This window comes from Chiloscyllium plagiosum, chromosome 27, assembly GCF_004010195.1.
Source record: "Chiloscyllium plagiosum isolate BGI_BamShark_2017 chromosome 27, ASM401019v2, whole genome shotgun sequence".
NCBI lineage: Eukaryota > Metazoa > Chordata > Chondrichthyes > Orectolobiformes > Hemiscylliidae > Chiloscyllium > Chiloscyllium plagiosum.
This window is the reverse complement of record NC_057736.1, coordinates 8,901,082-8,924,971: the sequence shown is the minus strand read 5'-3', so window position 1 is coordinate 8,924,971 and position 23,890 is coordinate 8,901,082. Positions and strand designations below refer to the sequence as shown.

Below are 23,890 nucleotides of genomic sequence, written 5' to 3'. Positions count from 1 at the left end.
ATCCTCCAGTCCTTTGGTACTAAACCTGTAGACAATGAAGACTCAAAGATCAAAGCTAAAGGCTGCAACACCACCTCCCTTGCTTCCCAGAAAATCCTCAGATAAATCCCATCTGGCCCAGGGGACCTGTCTACTTTTGCTCCTTCGAGAATTGATATCAACTCTTCCTTACTAACCTCAATCCTTTCCAGTCTAATATCTCATATCTCATTCTCCTCCTCTACAATATTCTTCTTTTGCTGAGTGAAAACCGATGAGAAATATTCGTTTAGCACCTCTCCGATCTCCACAGGGTCCACAACCAACTTCCCACTTCTGCCTTTGACTGGCCCTATTCCTACCCTAGTCATCTTTTTATTCCTCACATTACTATAGAAAGCTTTAGGGTTCTCCTTTATTCTACCTGCTAAAGACTGCTCATGTCCTCACTTTGCTCTCCTTAACTCTCTCTTTAAATCCTTCCTAGCTAATCTGTAACTCTCTATCGCCTCATCTGAACCATCTTGTCTCATCGTCACATAAGCCTCCTTCTTCCGCTTAACAAGAGACGCAATTTCTGTGGTAAATCACAATTCCCTTGCCTTATCACTTCCTCCCTGACTGACAGGGACATACCTATCAAGGACATGCAATATCTGTTCCTTAAACCATCTCCATATTTCAATTGTCCTCATCCCCTGCATTTTGCTACCCCATTCTATGCATCCTAAGTCTTGCCTAATCGCATTATAATTTCCCTTGCCCCATTGATTACTCTTGCCCTGTGGCATGTACCTGTCCCTTTCCATTGCTAAACTAAACGTAACTGAATTATGGTCACTCTCTCCAAAGAACTCACCTATCACTAAATCAACACCTGGCCTGGTTCATTACCATGTACCAGATCCAATGTGGCCTCCCCTCTTTTCTGCCCTTCAACATACTGTGTCAGGAAACCCTCCTGCACACATGGGACAAAAATTGATCCATCCAATGTACTAGAATTATAGCATTTCCAGTCAATGTTGGGAAGTTAAAGTCCCCCTAATGATTGCCCTGTTCCTTTCACTCCTATCCAGAATCGTTTTGCTTATCCTCTCCTCCAAAGGCCTAGAACTCTGCAGAGGTCTATAAAAAAACTCCCAGCAGTGTGCCCTCTCCTCTCCTGTTTCTAACCTCAGCCCATATGACCTCAGTTGATGACTCCTCATCAAACGTTCTTTCAGCCACCGTTATACTATCCTTGACTAACAAGGCCACACCTCCTCCTATTTTATCGACTTCCCTATTCTTAATGAAAGATCTAAACCCTGGGATCTACAACATCAATTTGTGACCCTTCTCTATTCATGTCTATGAAATGGCCACAACTTCGAAGTCCCAGGTACCTATCCATGCTACAAGCTCACCTACCGTATTTCAGATAACTTCTAGCGTTTAAGTAGACACACTTCAAACCAGCTTGCTGTCTGCCAGCCCATTCCTGTGACCATGAAATCCTGTCCATGTCCTCCCTACTCTGAATCTCCTGTGCACTGGAACTATACCTCAGGTTCCCATCCCCCTGCTGAGCTAGTTTAAACCACCCGAATAGCAGCAGCATATTTCCCATCCAGTGGTGTATCGCAAGGGTCGGTGTTGGGCCCATTGCTGTTATCATTTTTATATGATGAGGGCGTAGAAGGGTGGGTTAGTAAATTCGCAGATGACACTAAGGTTGGATAGCGACGAAGAATGTTGTAGGTTACAGAGAGACAGATAAGCTGCAGAGCTGGGCTGAGAGGTGGCAAATGGAGCTTAATGCAGCAAGTGTGAGGTGATTCACTTTGGTCGGAGCAACCGGAATGCAAAGTACTGGGCTAATGGTAAGATTCTTGGTAGTGTAGATAAGCAGAGAGATTTCGGTGTCCATGTACACAGATCCTTGAAAGTTGCCACCCAGGTTGACAGGGTTGTTAAGAAGGCATACAGTATTTTAGCTTTTATTAATAGAGGGATCGAGTTCCGGAACCATGAGGTTATGCTACAGCTGTACAATACCCTGGTGCGGCCGCACTTGGAGTATTGTGTACAATTCTGGTCACCACATTATAAGAAGGATGCGGAAGCTTTGGAAAGGTGCAGAGGAGATTTACTCGGATGTTGCCTGGTATGGAAGGGAGGTCTTATGAAGAAAGGCTGAGGGACTTGAGGCTGTTTTCGTTGGAGAGAAGGTTGAGAGGTGACTTAATAGAGACATATAAGATAATCAGAGGGTTAGATAGGGTGGACAGGGAGAGCCTTTTTCCAAGTATGGTGATGGCGAGCACAAGGGGGCATAGCTTTAAATTGAGGGGTGATAGATATAGGACAGATGTCAGAGGTAGTTTCTTTACTCAGAGAGTAGTAAGGGTATGGAATGCTTTGCCTGCAACGGTAGTAGATTCGCCAACGTTAAGTGCATTTAAGTCGTCATTGGACAAGCATATGGATGTACATGGAATAGTGTAGGTTAGATGGGCTTCAGATTGGTATGACTGGTTGGCGCAACATCGAGGGCTGAAGGGCCTGTACTGTGCTGTAATGTTCTATGTTCTAAACTGTCTCTGACTTTTGTTATCTCATTTCTGAAGGCTTCCCATTTTCCAGCCATTCCTTTATCTGCAAACATTTGCCCCCAGTCAGCCTTTACCCAATTTAGAACTGCAACTTTTAGATCTGGTCTATTCTTTTCCATCACTATTTTAAAGCTAATAGAATTATGGTCGCTGGCCTCAATGTGCTCCCCACTGACACCTCAGTCACCTGCCCTGCCTTATTTCCCAAGTGTAGGTCAAGTTTTGCACTTTGTCTCGTAGGTAAATCCACATATTGGATCAGAAAATTTCATTGACATTTGCACTATGCCACTATATCATGGCAATCTAGATGTGCCACTGGTGTCTGCATTTGTGCACATTGAAATCATTAATTTAGCAACTCAGGCAGTTGAGTTCAGTTTCAATGATGCCATTTACAGCCAAGAAGATGGTGAAGCTATGCAATCCCCTCTAGCCTAACTCTTGCTAATATCTTTGAAATGTAAATTTGATTGATGGGCCACTAACCTCCTACCCCATGGATACATCCAATATATAGAAGACATATTTGTGAAATTTGAAGCTACAGTGTCATTAAATAATTTTTAATACAGCTTAATAAACTTCAAAACAAGCAAAAAGAATGCTGGAGAAGCCCAACAGGTTTGGCAACATCTGTGGAGAGAGAAACAGAGTCAACAATTTGAGTCAGGAATGACTCTTTGTAACGAGTCTTCTGAGAAGAGACAAAATGTAAACACAATTTCTCTTCACAGATGTAACTAGACCTGCTGAGTTTCTCCAAACTTCTCTCCATTTGTTTCAGATTTACAGAATACACAGTATTTTTCTTTTAATAAATTCTATTCTACACTTTAATTTGACACTGGTGTCAGTAGTTGGAGGGGATCCTGAGGGACAAGATGTACATGTATTTGAAAAGCAAGGACTGGTTAGGGATAGTCAACATGGTTTTATGTATGGGAAATCATGTCTCACAAATTTGATTGAGTTTTTTGAATAAGTATCAAGGAGGATTTATGAAGGTAGAGCAGTAGATGTGATCTATGTGGACTTCAGTAAGGCGTTCAACAAGGTTCCTCATGGGAGACTGAAGAGCAAGGTTAGATCTCATGGATTACAGGAAGAACTTGCCATTTGGATACAGAACTGACTCAAAGGTAGAAGACAGAGGGTGGTGGTGGAGGGTTGTCTTTCAGACTGGAAGCCTGTGACCAGCAGAATGCCACAAGTATTGGTGCTGGGTCCACTACTTTTCAACATTTATATAAATGATTTGGATGTGAGCATAAGAGGTATAGTTAGTAAGTTTGCTGATGACATAAAAATTGGAGATGTAGTTGACATCGAAGAAGGTTACCTCAGATTACAATGGGATCTTGATCAGATGGGCCAATGGGTTGAGAGGTGGCAGATGAAGTTTAATTCCGATAAATGCGAGGTGCTGCATTTTGGGAAAGCAAGTCTTAGTCGGACTTATACACTTAATGGTAAGGTCCTGGGGAGTTTGCTGAACAAAGAGACCTTGGAGTGCAGGCTCATAGCTCCTTGAAAGTGGAGTCGCAGGTAGATAGGATAGTGAAGAAGGCATTTGGCATGCTTTCCTTTATTGGTCAGAGTATTGAGTACAGGAATTGGGAGGTTATATTGCAGCTGACAGGACATTGATTAGGCTACTGTTGGAATATTGCATGCAATTCTGCTCTCCTTTCTATTGGAAAGATGCTGTGAAACTTGAAAGGATTCAGAAAAGATTTACAAGGATGTTGCCAGGGTTGGAGGTTATGCGCTATGTGGAGAGGTTGAATAGGCTGGGGCTGTTTTCCCTGGAGCGTCGGTGGCTGAGGGTTGACATTATAGAGGTTTATAAAATCATGAGGGACATGGATAGGGTAAATACACAAAGTCTTTTCCCTGGTGTGAGGGTGTCCAGAACTAGAGGACATAGGTTTAGGGTGAGAGGGGAAAGATATAAAAGAGACCTAAGGGGCAACATTTTCACTCAGAGAGCGGTACGCGTATGGAATGAGCTGTCAGAGGATGTGGTGGAGGCTGGTACAATTACAACACTTAAAAAGGCATCTGGATGGGTCTATGAATAGGAAGGGTTTGGAAGAATATGAGATGGGTGCTGGCAGGTGGGACCAGTTTGGGTTGGGATATCTGGTTGGCATGGACGAGTTGGACTGACGGGTCTGCTTCCGTGCTGTACATCTCTGTGACTCTGAAATTGAGCAATCAAATGTCTTTGACATATCAGTTGAAAAATCTGTCAATGTGTTTTCCGTTATGATCTATAAAAAGCCTTGATTCACTTGTCAATATACGTTTGGGTTTCTGACAGCTCCAGACACCGCAAGTTAACTCTCTTTAGCAAAATTATGAATAGGATTCTGCTCATTGTGTCAGCTTGATGCTGCAATACCACCTACTGAAATTATGCTGCATGCTGATGGCTAGCCTGCTGTATGCTAATGAAAACTAATGAAAGTACCTTTGTCTATTATTTTTGACCCTGAATGGTGCACAATAGAGGAAGGTATCTCAAAAATTTGAACAATTGGTGGAGTCATTGTCCCATGCTTTCACAAGTGGCTTTTTCGCTAACATTATTCTGTTATCAATCCAAAATGACATTTGGCCGATTGTACAAATGAGTGATGTGAAATGAATTTCAGTGCTGGTGGGATGTATGGAGGTTGCATATCCCAATAACTGGTGCAGCATATCAAACAATATTCATAGTGGGTAGCAGGTTGATTGTACTCAAGCAGTATGTACTTGCATACCTCAGAAAAATATGTTCATGACAAGTTGTGATTGTGAATTGAAAACTGAAATGGGAAAATCACTTAAAATAATAGCTTAAATAATCTCATATGTGATTGTATTTGGACGAAGTAATTCAGAGAAGGAAAAATAGCTGAATTAATTCAGCTTATTGAGGTTGCACGAGGTCAGATGTATTAACAGAACAAATAAGGCAAAACAAAGAGAAGGGATTAAAGTAAATGTTCATGCCCCACAGTTATAAAAGAATCACACAGGACAGTGAAATGATAACATTCCCTTTAAACAATGGTAAGCTCAGAGAAAATGGTTTCTTTCCCATGAATACTGTAGTGATTGGAATGAGGACCAGGTGGATCTCATTGAATATGAGATCCCTGATTGGGGTTGTTAACCTGGGCTAATCAGGGATCCCTGGCTGATAGGTATAAACAGGAGGTCAGAGACTCTCCTCAGTCTAGGGACTATCTCTGAGCTAGTCAGAGTCTATATTCTGTGCATCTGTAAATTAAAGGTGACTTGGTGATGGGATACCTGCCTCCATGGAGTTATTTCAGAGGTGACAAGAGAAAACAATATGCTGCTGGAGAAAATGTGGTTGCAACAATTGACTTCGAGGTGGGGTAAACATTTCTGGCATCACGCTTTTATTTGGGAAACTTGACTTGTTTGATACTGCCATTAGAGACTGAGCCCATTATTTCTTCTGGGCTAATGACATTGGGACAGATAAAATGCAACAAATAATTCTTCTGACTGCTGTGGATCTGTGGCTCTTTTGGTTATTAGGAACCTAAATTTCACTGAGGCATGAGATACTAAAAACTTTCAAGAGTTGGTGGATTTGGCTAAGGAATATCTTATGGCCCTGAAGGTCTTCTAATTCTGAGATGCTAGTGGTCTTATTTAGCAGTTCAAGAAGTAGGGGAATCAGTATTGAGATTTTTGACGAGGTTAAGAAAACTGGCAGAGGCATGTGATTTTGTGTAACTCCTGAATGACAGATCATTTAGAACATGGGATTAACAATGTAACCGTGCCAAAGTGCCTACTGACAGAAGCCCAACTGGACCTCAAACGGGCACTATGACTTGCTTTATCATTTGAAAAATTCGGCAAGTGGAACATGTGAACTACAGAGTATCCCAATGGAAATGGACACCCTCACCTATCTGACTGAGCTTTGAGAATACCACTTGAATATGGGTAACTGCACAGCCTCACACAGGACATCTCTGAAGTAGAGGGACTCTAGGTCAACCCCAAGCAAAACTTCAAAACAAAGCGAAATGGTTGAAAATTTCTTCAGGATCCAGGCTGGCAACTCATTGTAGTTGCTGCTAGTATGTGGACTTGAGACAGCAAGGAGGCCTACAAGGCCTGACTTGAGTAAGAGAACTCATAGGCTAGTATCCAGGATGTGGCTTGCAACAGTTAAATTAGTAACATTCAAATCGGAACCAATCGAAATAAATGTCTGGTTAAATAGTCCCCTGGTTCTAATGGAGGTCGATAATGGCGCAGATGTATCAGTGATTGCAGAACCAGACTTTAATAAGATCTGCTCTGGACTTCACCCCTTACATTTGTGCAAGACCATGGCTAGACTGAGAACCAATACTGGCTCCAGATTAAGGGTACGACCTTGGTTTCGGTCTCCTATGAAAAGATTTTAGTGCAGTTACCACTGATTGTATTAAAAGGCTTGGGCTTAAGCTTGGTGGTGTGGAATTTGATGAGAAAGGTTCACCTTGATTGGCTCAACATTTTTCAATTAGAAAATGGCTGTCTGAGTGAAGTCCTAAGTAAATACCTATAAGTTTTTCAGGAAGGCCTAGGGACTATCAAAGGAGCTAAGGCCATCTTATGTGTTGACCAGGAAGCAATTCCCCATTCTGCAAGGTCCACCTTGCCATTTGCCTTACATGCTTAAGTAGAAGCAGAAATCAAGAAGCTGGAAAGGGAAGGAATCATCAAACTGGTACAGTCTGCAGAATGGGCACCATCAGTTATGCCAATAATGAAGCCTAATGGGTCAACATACCTTTGCGGGGTTTTGCAGCTGGATAAATATCTGATAAATAAATGATTTGTATGCAAAACTGGAAGGGGATCTGTCCTTCACAAAGCTGGACATGAACCATAGGTACCTGTAATTGTGACTAGATGAGGAGTCTCAGAAGTATGCCACAATTAATTCACATGATGGTTTATACCAATATTCAAAAGTGAAATTTGGAGTATCATCAGTCTGCACCATTTTTCAGCAGATGATGGAGAACATTTTACAAAACTCTACTCCAGGTTGCCATTTATCTGGATGACATACTAACAAACAGGAAGACAAATGAAGAACACTTGAAGATCTTTGAATAGTGCTTAAATGTTTCTCCTGGGTGTCTGATGTCTTATGAGGGAAAAATGTGTGTTCCAGGCACCTCACGTGACCTGCTTGGGCTATAGAGTTGAAAAGACTGGGTTATACCCGTTGGAAGATAAAGTGAGGGTGCTCAAGGGGGCCCTCACTCATACATCTGTACCAGAGCTTAAATTTTTCCCTGGGTTGGTGAATTATTGCAGATAATTCGTATGTCACCTGGCCTGCATCTTGACACCCTTAGACTTATGCTTGAAAAGGTTCAGCATTGGAAATTGTCATATAGCCAAGAGGAAGTGGTGAAGGCTGGTACAATTACAACATTTAAAAGGCATCTGGATGGGTACATATTTAGCGAGGGCTTAAAGAGATATGGACCAAGTGCTGGCAAATGGGACTAGGTTAATTTAGGATTTCTGATTGGCATGGCCGAGTAGGACCAAAAGTTCTCTTTCCATGCTGTACATCTCTATGACTCTATAACTCTTAAGTAGTCTTGAGGGAAGTGAAAAAAGCAGCTATCGTCATCTAAGATGTTGGTCCACGATGATCCCAAGCGACATGTCGTACTGACATGCGATGCCACCCCATATGGTATTGCGGTAGTGAAGGCTCACCAGTGGCCCAATAGAGAGGAATGCCTGATAATGTATGCTTCCTGACTATGGCTGTCGCTGAATGCAAATATGACCACATAGAGAAGGACAGTTTAGTGGTCATCTTTGGTGTCAGAAAGTTCCATGAATACCTCTATAGATGTAAATTAGTAATAGTAACTGATCAGAAACCTCTGTTAGGTCTGTTTAATGACGACAAGGCCGTGCTGCCTATAGTTTCTGGTTGAATTCAGCATTGGACTCTTATTCTGAGTGTGTAAAATTACAAGTTGGAACACTGTCTGGGTGGTCAAATGGCAACTGAGTATGCTTTAAGCCACTTCCCACTGGTAGATATACCACTGGTGGTGCCACTCACTGGAAGTGTCCATTCTGGTTTTAAATTTCCTGCATACCCTTCCAGTCACTGCTGACAATATCTGACTGTGGACACAAAAAGATCCCATCCTGGCAAAACAAAAAAGTTGGTGGTGATGCAAGAAGCAAAAGGGTCATCACAATCAGAATTGAAAATAAAGGCAACTACAGAGGAATGAGGGAGGAGCTGGGTAGAATTGACTGGGAGAGGAGCCTGGGAAAGACAATGGTACAGCAATGACAGGAGTTTCTTAGAGTAATTCAGAGATTCATCCCAAGGAGAAAGAAGATGGTACAGGGAGGATGAGGCAACAATGGCTGATAAGGGAAGTCCTCGATAGCATTAAAGTAAAAGAGAAAGCCTGTAAGGACAGGAAAGGGGGGAACCAGAGGATTGGGAAGCTTACAAAGACCAACATAGGGTTACACCCCAGAGTTCTAAGGAAGATAGCTGAAGAGATAGTGGAGGTATTAGTGGTGATCTTTCAGGAATTGCTAGAATGAGGGAAGGCCCCAGAAAGCTAGAAAATTGTTAACGTGACACCTCTGTTTAAAAAGGGAGCATGGCAGAAAACCGAAAATTACACACTGATTAGCTTAATTTCGGTCGTGGGTAAGATTTCTGAATACTTGGAAGTGTATGGTAAAATAGTGCAAAGTCAGCATGGTTTCATCATGGGGAAGTCATGCCTGATTAATCTGCTAGCATTTTTCGAGGAAGTAACAAGCAGGTTAGACCAAGGAGAACCAACAGATGTCATCTATCTGGACTTCAAGAAAGCCTTTGACAAGGTGCCACACACGCTACTGAGTAAGATAAGGGTCCATAGTGATAGAGGCAATGTGATAACATAGATAGAAGCTTGGCTGTCTGGCAGAAAGCAGAAAGTGGGGATAAAAAGTTCCTTCTCTGGATGGTAGCCGGTGATAAGTGGTGTTCCGCAAGGCTCAGTGTTGGAACTGCAACTTTTTACTTTATACATTAATAATCTAGATGATAGAACTGAGAGCATTCTGGCTAAGCTTGCAGATGATATAAAGACAGGTAGAGGGACAGGTATCATTGAGGGGTAGGGAAGCTGCAAGAGGATTTGCACAGGTTAGGAGAGTGGGGAAAGAAGTGGCAGATGGAGTACAACGTGGGAAAGTGTGAAGTCATGCATTTTGGCAGGAAGAATAGATGCATAGAATATTTTCTAAATGGGGAGAAAATTCAGAAATCTGAAGTGCAAAGAGACTTGGGAGTTCTCGTCCAGAATTCTCTAAAGGTAGACTTGCAGGTTGAGTCAATAAGTAGGAAGGCAAATGCAATGATGGCATTAATTTTGAAAGGACTTGAATATAAAAGCAGAGATACACTTCTGAGGCTCTGTCAGGCTCTGGTCAGACCATATTTGGAGTATTGTGTCCAGTTTTAGGCCCCACTGGGGATTGTGTTCAGAGGAGGTTCATGAGAATTGTCCCAGGAATGAATGGCTTAGCATATGAGGAACATTTGAGGATTTTGGGATAATACTCAATGGAGTTTAGAAGGATGAGGGGAGATCCAATTTAAACATACAGAATACTGAATGGCCTGGATAAAGTAGATGTTGGGAACATGTTTCCATTGGTAGAAGAGACTCGAACCTGAGGGCATAGCCTTAGAGTAGAGGGAAGACCTTTTAGAACAAAGATATGGAGAAGCTTCTTCAGCCAGAGAGTGGTGAATCTATGGAATTCATTGCCACAGAAGGTTGTGGAGGCCAGGTCACTGAGCATACTCAAGACTGAGATGGATATATTCTTGAGTATCAAGGGCATCAAGGGTTACAGGAAGAATACTGGCTGAACTCCACCAAGGTCACCTGGGGTTTCCAAAATGAAGAGGTTAGTGAGATATTATTCCTGTTGGCTAGGATTAGATGCCAACATAGCAAAACAAACTCTGCCAGCAACTCCCTCATATTTGCAGGAATGGCCAGGCAAACGTTGGACTTGGTAACACGTTGACTCGGTGAGTTATTTCCTGAGCTCAGTGTTCTTGGTCATTGTGGATGACCATTCAAAATGGTTGGATATGCATAGAGTTCATTCGGCAAAGTCAGGAATGATGATCGAAAAGCTGCAAGCATCATTTCCAACATACGGGCTCCTGGAAATACTGGTCACAGATCAATGGGAAGTCATTTACCAGAAGGGAATTTGAGTATTCTCTAATGTTGAATGGCACTCGGCATGTTTGGACAGTTCTATACTATCCATTTTCCAATCATCTGGTAGAAAGAGCAATCCAAACATTGAAGACAGACTTAAAGAAAAGCCTACAGCTCCACTCGATATCAAATTGTCCTTCCTCCTGTTTGATTAGAGGACCACTTCTCATGCATCTACAAGGATACCTCTAGCAGACTGCACTCCAATTAAACCTGATATTCTCAGATTTGGAGGAGGATGAAACAGCATCAGGAATGCCACTGTCAACTACATGCCTCCTCTAAAGGAGAGAGACAGTTTACTTCAGGGGATGAAGTTTAGTTTTGAAACCATGGAACTAGCCTTGCATGGGTATGTGGCGAGTTTTAAGCAAAGTCAGATCCGTGACATACAAGGTTTGGGTAGGTGAGGCAGTCCTGAACAAACATATGGATCACATGAAAGCTGCTACCTCACAAATGGGGCAGGAACTTATCATACCTGGCTCTTCAGAACAGCCAGAAAGGCTGTCAGAAACCATGAGTTATCTCTGTCTGTTTCACATTGAAGAAACCTCAGAGTCAATGTTGCAGCCTTGATACTGTTACTGCCTAAAGAATAGGAGGAAACACTCCTGAGACTCTCTGGGCACAGGGGATGGGCTATAGTTCAGTAAACGCTACTTGTCTCTGAGTCAGAGGGACCTAACCTGAGACAAAAATGTCTCAGAGAAAGTTACAAGAAAAAGAACAAGCCTACATCCCTGGACTTAAGTGGGGAGAGGTGCAATGATTAGACTGAGAGCCATGTGGATCTCATCAAGTTATGAGATCCCTGATTGGGATGGTCAAACTGGGCCTGTCAGGGAGTCCTGGCTGACAGATAAACAGGAGGCTCTGAGATTCTCCTTATTCTTGAGACCAGCTTTGAACAAGCTAGTCAGAGTCTATGTACTGTGCACATGGAAGTAAAATGTGACTTGGCGATGGGATAGCTGCTTCCTTGGAGTTATTTCAGATACACTGAGACATTACCATATGTGGAGACTTTCATTATTTTATTTTTACTCTTATCATTTTGGCTTGGAGCTGTAGACTGTGAGCGGAGACCTGAAGTTGACCTTTGTATTGTGAGCAGCCACTTGTTTTAGAGGACAAACAAATTAATATTTGCTTATGTGGCCAAGTCTGGAAGTTATTTGCAGATGGATTCTTGTTCAAAGATCTCTAAAGATATTTCATCCCCAGAGATGTATTATGCTCAAACAGATAGCAGATGTTTAGATATTAACTAGGGCATCTCAGGAGAACCAGTGTCAACTAGTCTACGAAAGAGAAACCAAAGTTTGAACTGGTTTGAGCTGCATGTTTTTGTCAGATGGATTGTGGCTGCTAAAGCAACAAGAAGGAGACTGATTGCTCTCTGGTTATTCTCCTATTATCACCTCATTGTAAGTTCAGTTATAAAAATCTTAGTACTTAAGAATTAAGTAAATATTCTTTGGAACCCACTGGAAGCTGTTTCGATTGACTGGTGTCCTCAGAAACTAAACAAGATACAATTTTATGTGCTTGTGATATTACAGATCATGGGGACTTCTTAAGTGAACTGATCAATTATATCTCTCTTTGTTTTTTGATTTATCCATTAACTGTGTCTAGTGGGGGCTAGAATCAAAGAAGATTAGGTAAAAAATATTGACATGAAGTGTTTATATTGTTGTTTAACTTTATTCAGCTAAAGCTACTGTATTATTAATAAATTGTCTTTTTGTTTAACTATAAACTTGGTGATTGGTATCAGTTATTAACAAAGTCTGGTTAGGAACCATTGGGATAATTTTGAGAGTAATGAAATACATTAATTTTACTGTGTTTTGAATACAGGAAAAGGTAGATCAATTTGATTTGGCTGTCTGTCTCTGTGTCTTAACACATTACATTGGGGCAGTTATCAGATAGGATTTTCCAGTAAGTAAAGAATAGGTGTCCTTAAAGAATAAAGACATAGCAGTTGGCCATCAGTTTACCTCCTCTCCTTCCTATAGGACGATATTAATGTCCTATTCAAACATCAGAGATGGAGTTTGACCACGATTGGGAGAATAGAATCACCTGTATTATATGTATTTGGTACATTCAAATAATGTAACATCCATTTTAAAAGTGTATGAAAATCAAAGTATGCAACAGCTCATGAAAATCCACTTTTCCCTGTGGAACAGTTATATCAATCGCATATGTATGAGTAAACACTGGTGAAACTTCCAAGTGTTTCTACTTAGCTTTGTACTTCAAGGTAAATGAAGAAATTGCCTCTTACAGAAATAATTTATTAAACAGTCAAGATTGTGCAAAGAATTACACTGGAAATCCATTTAAAATCATTTGGTGGGCTTTCAGCATGATGCATTTACGAATTCTGGAATGTACAATTTACATTAATGACTTAGGTGAGGAAATGAATGCATGGTAGATAAATTCCCCGACAACACCAAGATGGGTCGAAAAACGTTATGAAGAAGACATAAAGGCTTTGCAGATAGGTACAGAAGGATGAATGAATTGGCAAAATCTGACAGATAGACTACAATGTGAGAAAATGTGAAGGCATTCACTTTGCAGGAAGAATGAAAAAAAGAAAGAAAAGCTTAAGTAGAGAATGACTGTGGAATTCTGAAGTGCTCCAGTGGATGAATCACAAAATGTTAGTATGAAGATACACTAATCAAGAAAGCTGATGGCATGCCATCCTTTATTACAAGAGGAGTTGAACATAAAAGTCAGGATGTTATGCTTCAGTTAAACTGGGCATTGGTGAGATGAAAACTCAAATACTGTGGGCAGTTTTGGTCTCTTTTTTTTAATGAAGGATGTAAAAGCGATGAAGGAGTTTGAGGAGATTTACTAGGTTAATACCTGGAATGAGCAAGATGTGTTATGAGGATAGGCTGAAGTTTAGAAGAATGAAGGGTGGCTGGATGGAAATGTATGGGTCTTGAAAAATTGGATGTGGAAGGGATATTTTCTCTTGTGGTTGAGCCCAGAGCTAAAAGCAATTACCCTTTTAGGACAGAGATGAGGAGAATTTTTTAATGTGACTTTAGAGTATTCTATCTCAGGTGTAGAATCTTGGTTATTGAATATTTTTAAGGCAGAAGTAGATTCATTCCCTTGTCTAACAAGAATCTAAGGTTATTGGGAATAGATGGGAATGTGGAATTTGAAACACAAGCAGCACAGTCATGACTGTATTGATTGGCAGAACATGTAAGAAGGTCTGAATGACTAGCTTTAGCTCCTCTTTTGTATGCACAAACATCACTCTGCAACCCTACAAGAAACATGCCAAAACATATGCAATTTTTACTTTAAAATGCTGAACTTTTATGAAGTTGCTCAGCAGAGGAATAAACCTTTGAACCATACCTTTTGAAGTGAGAAGATTCTGACAGTATATTCTGCTCGAACCTCTGTTTTAATGAGAGTAACACTTATGTCTCCATAATTCTCTGTGTCATCAGGCCAGTATTTGCAGCAGTTGACCTATGATATAGACAAAATACCAAATTTAACCTTTATAAAGCTCAAACTTGTTTGCAATTCAATGCTGTTAAATATGATTCATTTTTACTGAATTTACACTCTATTGATGAAGAGAAATTTACATACATGGGATGTATGACTACATAGAAGTACTATTAAATCAGGGAATATAATACTGTTTTTGACTGCAGACCATCAGATGACATCTTCAGATTGGTTATCCTCTTTAAAAAAAACACTGCTGAAGCTTTGCAGGGGCAGGTTTTCAAATTTAAGAATATCTATTTGGATTTCAGTCATAAAGGCCAGTCTTTTGAAGTCCTTGGAGTCTAATATCCAATCCAGGGATAAGAGATATGCACAATGCCTGTTCCAGGTGAAAAATGAGGACTGCAGATGCTGGAGATTAGAGGCGAGACTTTGGTGCTGGAAAAGCACAGCAGGTCAGGCAGCATCCGAGGAGCAGAAGAATCGACGTTTGGGCAAAAGCCCTTCATCAGGTCTGTTCCACACCTAGAACTCCTATTCCTGATGAAGGGCTTTTGTCCAAAACGTTGATTTTCCTGCTCCTTGGATGATGCCTAAACTGCTGTACTTTTCCAGCACCACTGTAATCCAGAATCTGGTTTCCAGCATCTGCAGTCATTATTTTTACCTAGAACTCTAAGACAATGCTCAAAGAAACTGCTAAAGACTGGTAGATCCTTCAGCAGGCATGGTAAGGGGTAGGGCAAACACTGCCGAGAATAGAAGAAATCTTGAAATATTGTTGGAAGCCACTGCAAAGAGGATCAAGGGAGATGCTGGAGAACATTGAGAAAGAAAAGGATTCTGAAAACAACATTTGAAAACCAAACTGTAGTGCCTTAATGAAGGAAAGTTTTGAGAATCTTATTTGTTTGGGAGACAGCAGAGAAGCTGAAAAATGTGTTGCTGGAAAAGCACAGCAACACATTTTTCAGCTCTAATCTCCAGCATCTGCAGTCCTCACTTTCTCCTAGACAGCAGAGAAGGTCTTTTTCCCAGAGTGCACACCCTAGCCCATTTAGTGTTCCATTCAATATAATTTGTTTGTATCGAGTTTTGACTTCATCTCTAAATAGATGAAGTTTCCTGTTGCTAATGTGCACTGCACAAATTTCCCCTCCTGTTAAAATAGTCTCAGTAGATGCCCTTGGGAGTTGAATCCAGGTGTGACTCCCACACTGACTGTAATCTAGTGTCACCTTCTGGGAAGGGCATGAACGCATAGGTGGGGTAATGACAATGGAAGCCTTGATTGCAATGCTATCCAAGGTTAACTAGTCATCTGACACTTACTTAAAAATCTGTCACAAACAATCAGAAGGTAGTAACCAGTCCCTGGATCAGAAGCATATCTTAGTTTTACAATTTTTAAGGATGTTAAAGGAGAATATTGAGAGATGCTTAAAAGCACCTCACAAAAAAAGAGACTTCATCAGTGAAAGTTAAATTTTTGTAATATGTTGCTTATCTGGAAAATCATGGTTTCTGATTGGCTAATCTCCAGATCCACGTTCTGGGCTATAATGTTTCAGAACATATGTTAAACTGATCATTTGAAATTGGTGTGAATTGAAGTTATTTATGAAACCACTTGTTGTGCCACATGTGTGATTTTTGAGAATTATTTCATGGAAAAATGCGACTTGGCTACTGAGTGACATTGGCCTATACTTTAACAATAAGAAATGTACATTTGCTCAGGTCTGACTTCAAACTGCCCACTTCATGAACTCTAAGTCCTGTTTAAAGTTTGGGTGCATTCGGACACAATGCAGATTCACCAAGAAGAAAAGTAAAATTGCTAATTAATTGGCTTTTTGCATCAAAGTACCTCCCAACCTCCACCTCCATTTGTGTACTGTCCAACATGGCCTCATATCTAGAGCTGATGCTAGACAGAATATCACCAACAGTCATGACTAATTTCAAAGCACTAATGTCAAATAGACACACACATACACACACAATAAGACATAGGAGCAGAAATTAGTCCATTCAACCCATTGAGTATGCTCCACCATTCAATCATGGCTGATGAGTTTCTCAACCCTATTCTTCTACTTTCTCCCCATAACCCTTGTTCGTCTTTACAATCAAGAACCCATCTATCTCCATCTTAAATATACTTAATGACGCGGCTCCCACAGCCTTCTGTGGCAGTGAATTCCATAGATTCACTACTCTGGCTGAAGAAGTTTCTCCTTATCTCCTTATCCAGAGTTAAGGTCTTCCCTTTACTCTAAGGCTATGCCCTAGGGTCCTATTCTCTCCTACCAATGGAAACATCTTCACAACATCCACTATGTCCAAGCCATTCAGTACTCTGTAAGTTTCAATTAGATGTCCGCTCATCCTTCTAAACTCCATCAAGTATAGACCCAAAGTCCTCAAACGTTCCTCATATGTTACGCTGTTCATTCCTGGGACCATTCCTGTGAATCTTCTCTGAACACGCTCCAGGGCCAGTACATCCTTCCTGAGATATGGAGCCTAAAACTGCGCACAATACTCCAAATGTAGCCTGACCAGAGTCTTATAGAGCCTTAGAAGTACTTCCCTGTTTTTATACTCAAGTCCACTCAAAATAAATATCTTCATTGCATTTGTCTTCCTAACTACTGACTCAACCTGCAAGTTTGCATTGTGATAGTCCTGGATTAGAGCTCCCAATTCCTTTGTACATCAGATCTATGAATTTTCTCCCCATTTAGAAAATATTCCATGTTTATACTCTTTCTACTAAGGTATATGACTTCACACTTTCCCACATTGTACTCCACCTGCCACTTCTTTTCCCACTCTCCTGACCTGTCCAAATCTTTCTGCAGCCTCTCTGCCTCCTCAATGCTCCCTGACCCTCTTCATATCTTCGTATCATCTGCACACACATGCGCGCACACACACATCTGCACACACATGCACGCGCACACACATCTGCACACACATGCGCGCGCACACACATCTGCACACACATGCGCGCGCACACACACTCTAGCAAATTGTTGGAGTGATAGAAAACTGTAAAATTCTGCAGTCACCAGCTGGGCCAGTATTTATTTCCCATCCTCAAAAATGTTATAAGTCAATTACATTGCTGAGGGTCTGGAATCATATGTACACCAGACCAGTTAAGGATGGCAGTTACCTTCACTAAACTGCATTCATGAACCATATGGGTTTTTCCAACAATGGTTTCATTGTCACTATTACACTCTTAATTCCATATTTTTAAATAACTTAATTCAAATTTCATCACCTCCATGGTGAGATTCAAACCCAAGTCCTAGAATGTTACCTGGGTGTCTGGAATGATTATCCTGTGATAATAGATCTTCTTAAAGGAGGGCCTTCATCTTAAAGGAATGGCTGGTAATGTTTGCAAATTTTATACACAAAGTTGGTGAAAGAGAAATGTAAATGGGGCAGATGATCCTGTAGAGGACTAAAACATAGTACATAAGAACATAAGAACTAGGAGCAGAAATAGGCCGCCAGGCCCTTTGAGTCTGCTCCGCCATTCAATAAGATCATGGCTGATCTTTTCATGGACTAAGATCCACTTACCCGCGCTCTCACAGTATCCCTTAATTCCTTTATTGTTCAAAAAAAAACTACCTTAGCTTTAAAAATGTTTACTGAAGTAGTGTCAACTATTTCCCTGTGCAAGGAATTCCATAGATTTACAACACTCTCAAGAAGTGAAGAAGTGAAGAAGTTCCTTCTCAACTGACTCACTCCCTCTAACTTTGAGGCAATGCCTCTTGTCCTAGTTTCACCACTTCTATCTTATCTATTTCCTTTATAATTTTATATGTTTCTATAAGATCCCTCCCTCATTCTTCTGAATTCCAATGAATAGAATCCCAGTCTACTCAATTTCTCCTCATGAGCCAACCCCTCAACTCTGAAATCAACCTAGTGAACCTCCTCTGCACTCCCTCTAGTGCCAGTGTATCCTTTCTCAAGTAAGGAGGCCAAAACCGCACACAGTACGCCAGGTGTGGCTGCACCAGGACCTGTACAGCTGCAACGTAACCTCTCTGCTTTTAAACTCAATCCCTTCAGCAATGAAGGACAAAATTCCATTTGCCTTTCTAATTACTTGGTGTACCTGCAGACCAACCTTCTATGATTAATGCACAAGGACACCCAGGTCCCCCTGCACAGCAGCATGCTGCAACTGTTTACCATTCAAAGTAATAGTCCTTTTTACTGTTACTCCTATGAAAATGGATGACTTCACATTTACTAACATTGTATTCCATCTGCCAGACCTTTGCCCACTCACTCAAAGTATCTATGTTCCTCTGCAAACTTTCACAGTCCTCTGCACACTTTGCTCTGCCACTCATCTTAGTGTCATCTGCAAACTTTGACACCATACACATGGCCCCAAACTCCAAATCATCTATATAAATTGAAAATAATTGCGGTCCCAATATCGATCCCTGAGGCATACCACTAGTCACGGATTGCCAGCTGGAATAGAACTTGTTTATCCCCACTCTTTGCTTCCTGTTTGTCAACCAATCCTGTATCCATGCTAATACTTTACCTGTAACACCATGCATCCATATCTTATGCCGCAGCCTCTTGTGCAGCATCTTGTCGAAGGCCTTTTGGAAATCTAGGTACACCACATCCACTTGGTCCCTGTTGTCCACCTTGCTCATTATGTCTTCACAGAATTCCAAAATATTTGTTAAGTATGACCTGCTCTTCATGAACCCATGCCGCATCTGCCCAACAGGACAATTTCTATCAAGATGCCTTGCTATTTCTTCCTTGATATTAGAGTCAAGCATCTTCCCCACTACAGATGTTAAGCCAACTGGTCTACAATTCCCCATCTTTTATCTATCTCTCTTTTAAAACAGTGGCATCACATTTGCTGTTTTCCAATTTACTGGGACTGCCCCAGAATAAAGTGAATTTTGGAAAATTGCCATCAGTGCACTTGCTATTTCTCCCGCCATCTCTTTTAGTACCCTGGGATGCATTACATCATGGCATGGAGACTTATCAATCCTTAGCTCCATTAGCTTGCCCAACACTATCTCTTCCGTAATAATGATTGTTTCCAGGTTCTCACCTACCTTCATCTCTTTGTCAATTACTGGCATGTTATTAGTGTCCTCCACTGTGAAGACTGATACAAAATACCTGTTTAATGCCTCAATCATTTCATCAATCCTGTAACTAAATGCCACTTCTCATCCTTCTCATCCCTCTCATATAGAATACAGAACATAGAACATTAGAGTGCAGTACAGGTCCTTTGGTCCTTGATGTTGTGCCAACCTGTGAAACCAATGTGAAGCCCATCTAACCTACGTTATTCCATTTTCATCCATTTTTTATCCAATGACCATTTAGATACCCTTAAAGTTGGCGAGCCTACTACTGTTGCAGGCAAGGCTTTCCACATCCCTACTACTCTCTGAGTAAAGAAATTACCTCTGATATCTGTCCTATATCTATCACCCCTCAATTTAAAGCTATGTTCCCTCGTGCTAGCCATCACTATCCGAGAAAAAAGGCTCTCACTGTCCACTCTACCTCATCCTCTGATCATTGTATATGCCTCTATTAAGTCACCTCTTAATCTTCTTCTCTCTAACAAAAATAGCCCCAAGTTGCTCAGCCTTTCCTCAAAAGACCTTCCCTCCATACCAGGCAACATCCTAGTAAACCCTTTCCAAAGCTTCCACATCCTTCCTATAATACGGTGACCAGAACTGTACAGAATACTCCAAGTGCAGCCGCACCAGAGTTTTGTACAGTTGCAACATGATCTCATGGTTCTGAAACTCAATCCCTCTACCAATAAAAACTATCATACCGCATATCTTCTTAACAACCCTATCAACCTGGGTCGCAACTTCCAAGGATCTATGTACATAGACACCAAGATCTCGCTGCTCATTTACACTATCAAGAATCTTATCATTAGCCCAGTATTCTGTATTCCTGTTACTCCTTCCAAAGTGAATCACCTCACACTCTTCTGCATTAAACTCCACTTTCCAGCTCTCAGCCCAGTTCTGCAGCTTATCTATGTCCCTCTGTAACCTACAACATCCTGTGGCACTATATACAACTCTAGCTATCTTAGTGTTATCCACAAATTTACTAACCCATCCCTTAGAAAAATAACAAACAGCAGTGGACCCAAAATGGATCCTTGCAGTACACCACTAGGAACTGAACTCCACGATGAATATTTCCCATCAACCACCATCCTGTCTTCTTTCAGCTATCCAATTTCTGATCCAAACTGCTAAATCACCCTCAATCTCATGCCTCTGTATTTTGTGTAATAGCCTACCATGGAGAACCTTTTCAAACGCCTTAATAAAATCCATACACACATCAATCGCTTTATCCACTTGCTTGGTCACTTTCTCAAAAAACTCAATATGGTTTCTGAGGTACGAGTTACCCTTCACAAAACTATGTTGACTATCCCTAATCAACTTATTCCTCTCTAGATGATTATAAATCCTATTACTTAACCTTTGCCAATACTTTACCCCAACCAAAGTAAGGCTCACTGGTCTAGAATTACCAGGGTTGTCTCTACTCCCCTTTTTGAACATTTGCTATCCTCCAGTCTTCTGGCACTATTCATGTAGACAAGGATGACATAAAGATCATAGCCAAAGGCTCTGCAATCAATTTCCTGGCTTCCCAGAGGATCCTAGGACAAATCACATCAGGCCCAAGGGACTTATCTATTTTTACACTTTCCAGAATTGCTAAAATCTCCTCCTTGTCAACCTCAATCCGATCTAATATAGTAGACTTTAGCTCAGTATTCTCCTTGGTAACATTGTCTTTTTCTGGTTCATTTAGTATTCATTTAGTGCTTCTCCTATCTCCTCTGACTCCACACACAACTTCCCACGACTATGCTCGATTGGCGCTAATTTTACTCAAGTCATTCTGTTATTCCTGATATACCTATAAAAAGCCTTAGAGTTTTCCTTGATCCTATCCACCAACAACTTCTCAGATCACCTCCTGGTTCTTCGTAGCTCTTTCTTTAGGTCTTTCCTGGCTAAATTATAACTCTTAAGTGCCCTTACTGAGCCATCTCATCTCATCCTAACATAAGTCTTCTTCTTCCTCTTGACAAGAGATTCAACTTCCTTAGTAAATTATGGCTCCCACGCTCAACAACTTCTTCCTTGCCTGACCAGTACATACTTATCAATGATCCGCAATAGTTGGTCCTTGAATAAGCTCCATATTTCAATTGTGCCCATCCCTGCAGTTTCCTTGTCCATCCTATGCATCCTATATCTTGCCTAATCGCATCATAATTGCCTTTCCCCCAGCTAATTCTCTTGCCCTGCAGTATATACCTATTTGTTTCCATCATGAAAGTAAACATAACCAAATTGTGGTCACTATCACCAAAGTGCTCACCAACTTCCAAATCTAATACCTGGCCAGATTCATTACCCAGTACCAAATCTAAGGTGTCCTACCCCTTGTTGGTTTGTCTACAGGAAATCCTCCTGCACACATTGGACAAAAGCTGACCCATCTAAAGTACTTGAACTTCAGTATTTCCAGTCAATATTTGAAAAGTTAAAGACCCCATAACAACTACCCTGTTATTCTCACTCCTATCCAGAATCATACAAGGGAGGTGAACAAGAATGAAGCAGAGGAAACAGGAAACAACTTCACCTACTCAAGGAAATGCACCACAACTTTCAGCTATCCTTTGTCCTTTCTATTTTAGGTATGTAATGCAATTCTTATTTCTTTTGAATAAACAAGGCTTTTTCATTTTTGTAATGTGATCATTACTGTCATTGCCATAAAGTCAAGTCTCATTATCCTTGAGAAGATTATGTTGAGCCATTTTCTCGAACTGCTTGCCAAACCATTTAAGGAAGCATTTAAGAACCAACCAAAATCCTGTATGGCTGAAACAACATTTGGTCTGGTCAGGTGGAGATGGGAGATTTCCTTCCCTAAAGGGGACTAGTGAGTCAGATTTTTGACAATCTGATAGTTATATGATCACTGTTACTGATATAAGCTTATTATTCCAGGTTTATTTTAATTGACTGAATTTAAATTCCTCAGCTGCCTTGATTGGATTTGCACTTACCACTAACTAATTGGTCTGGACTCTACAAACATAGGAGCAGGAGCAGGTCATCAAGTTCTTCGAGCATGTTCTGCCACTCCAGATCATAGCTGAACAGTTTTCACAAAGCCAATTTTCCACTCAACTCCCCTACTCCTTGAGATCACTAGAATACAGAAATCTGTTCATCTCTGCATATATTCAATGACTGAACTTCCACAGCAAAGACTATGGGTCCTAACAGCATATTAGCCATAGTGTTGAAGATTTTTGCTCCAGAATTTGTCCACCCATAACCAAATTATTCAATACAGCTACCACATTGGCATCCACCAATGTGAAAAAATTACTAAAGCATGACATATCAAATCTGGACAACTCCAGGCCCATGAGTCTACTTGTGATCACATGCAAAGTAATAGAAGAATGCATCAAGGTAGTGAACTGTACTTGCTAAGGAATGACCTGCTCACTTATGCTAGTTTGCAATCTGCCAGAGCCACACAGTTTCATAGCGGAAAGTTATTTTGTGCAATGTTAAGACCAGGACTCTCCGGTTGGAAATCTGCAGTTGTTTGAAGGCTAAGAAAGTTTAAGCTTTCAGCTTTTTTAGTATTCATGTAAGAAGATATCACAGTTCACAGAAATGAACTATTAAGTATTTGAGATTTGAGATAGAGGAGTACTCTATCTGGATTTTGATATCAGTAAAGTGATGGTTTAAGGGAATAGATGAGACTTTGCTTTTTTCTTTTCTTTAATATCTTTCATACTGTGTTCCATATATATATAAAACTTGGTTTGTTTTATTTTATTATTTTACTTTTATGTATTAACTTCTGTTTTATTGTTAAAGAAAATCTGTGACCTTGTCTGCTTATGTTTCAGTAACTGACCATCATGCCAAACGAGAAAGAAATATGATCTATTGGGCCAAATTTCATTCTGGGATTTGATTTAGAACATAGAACAGTACAACATCGGAACAGGGCCTTTGACCCACCCATGCCAACTATGATGCCTTTCTAAACTAATCATATTTGCCTGTACATGGTCCATATCCCTTTATTCCCTGCCTGCTTATGTGTCTGTCTAAATGCCTCTTCAACACTGCTATTGTATATATTTATACCACCTCCACTAGCAGTGTGCTCCAAACTTGCCTTGCATATCTTCTTTAACTTTTCCTCCCCTCCTCACCTTAAACTTATGCTCCCTAGGACTGTATTTGACATTTCCACTCTGGAAAAAATGATTTCACCTATCCATGCTATCAATGCCTCTCATAATTTTATATACTTCTATCAGGTTGGCCCCAGTCTCCAATGCTCTGGTAA

At 40.8% G+C, this 23,890-nt stretch overlaps 1 protein-coding gene across 1 annotated transcript in view; it reads right to left on the bottom strand.

Moving 5' to 3' along the window:
• The window catches only part of LOC122563513 (receptor-type tyrosine-protein phosphatase U-like), a 330,644-nt gene that overhangs the window by 51,575 nt on the left and 255,179 nt on the right, over positions 1 to 23,890 (bottom strand). Inside the window, exon 21 of the mRNA XM_043717332.1 lies at positions 14,303 to 14,419. Coding sequence (XP_043573267.1) covers positions 14,303 to 14,419 — 117 coding nt within the window. The remainder of the gene's footprint in view (positions 1 to 14,302; positions 14,420 to 23,890) is intronic.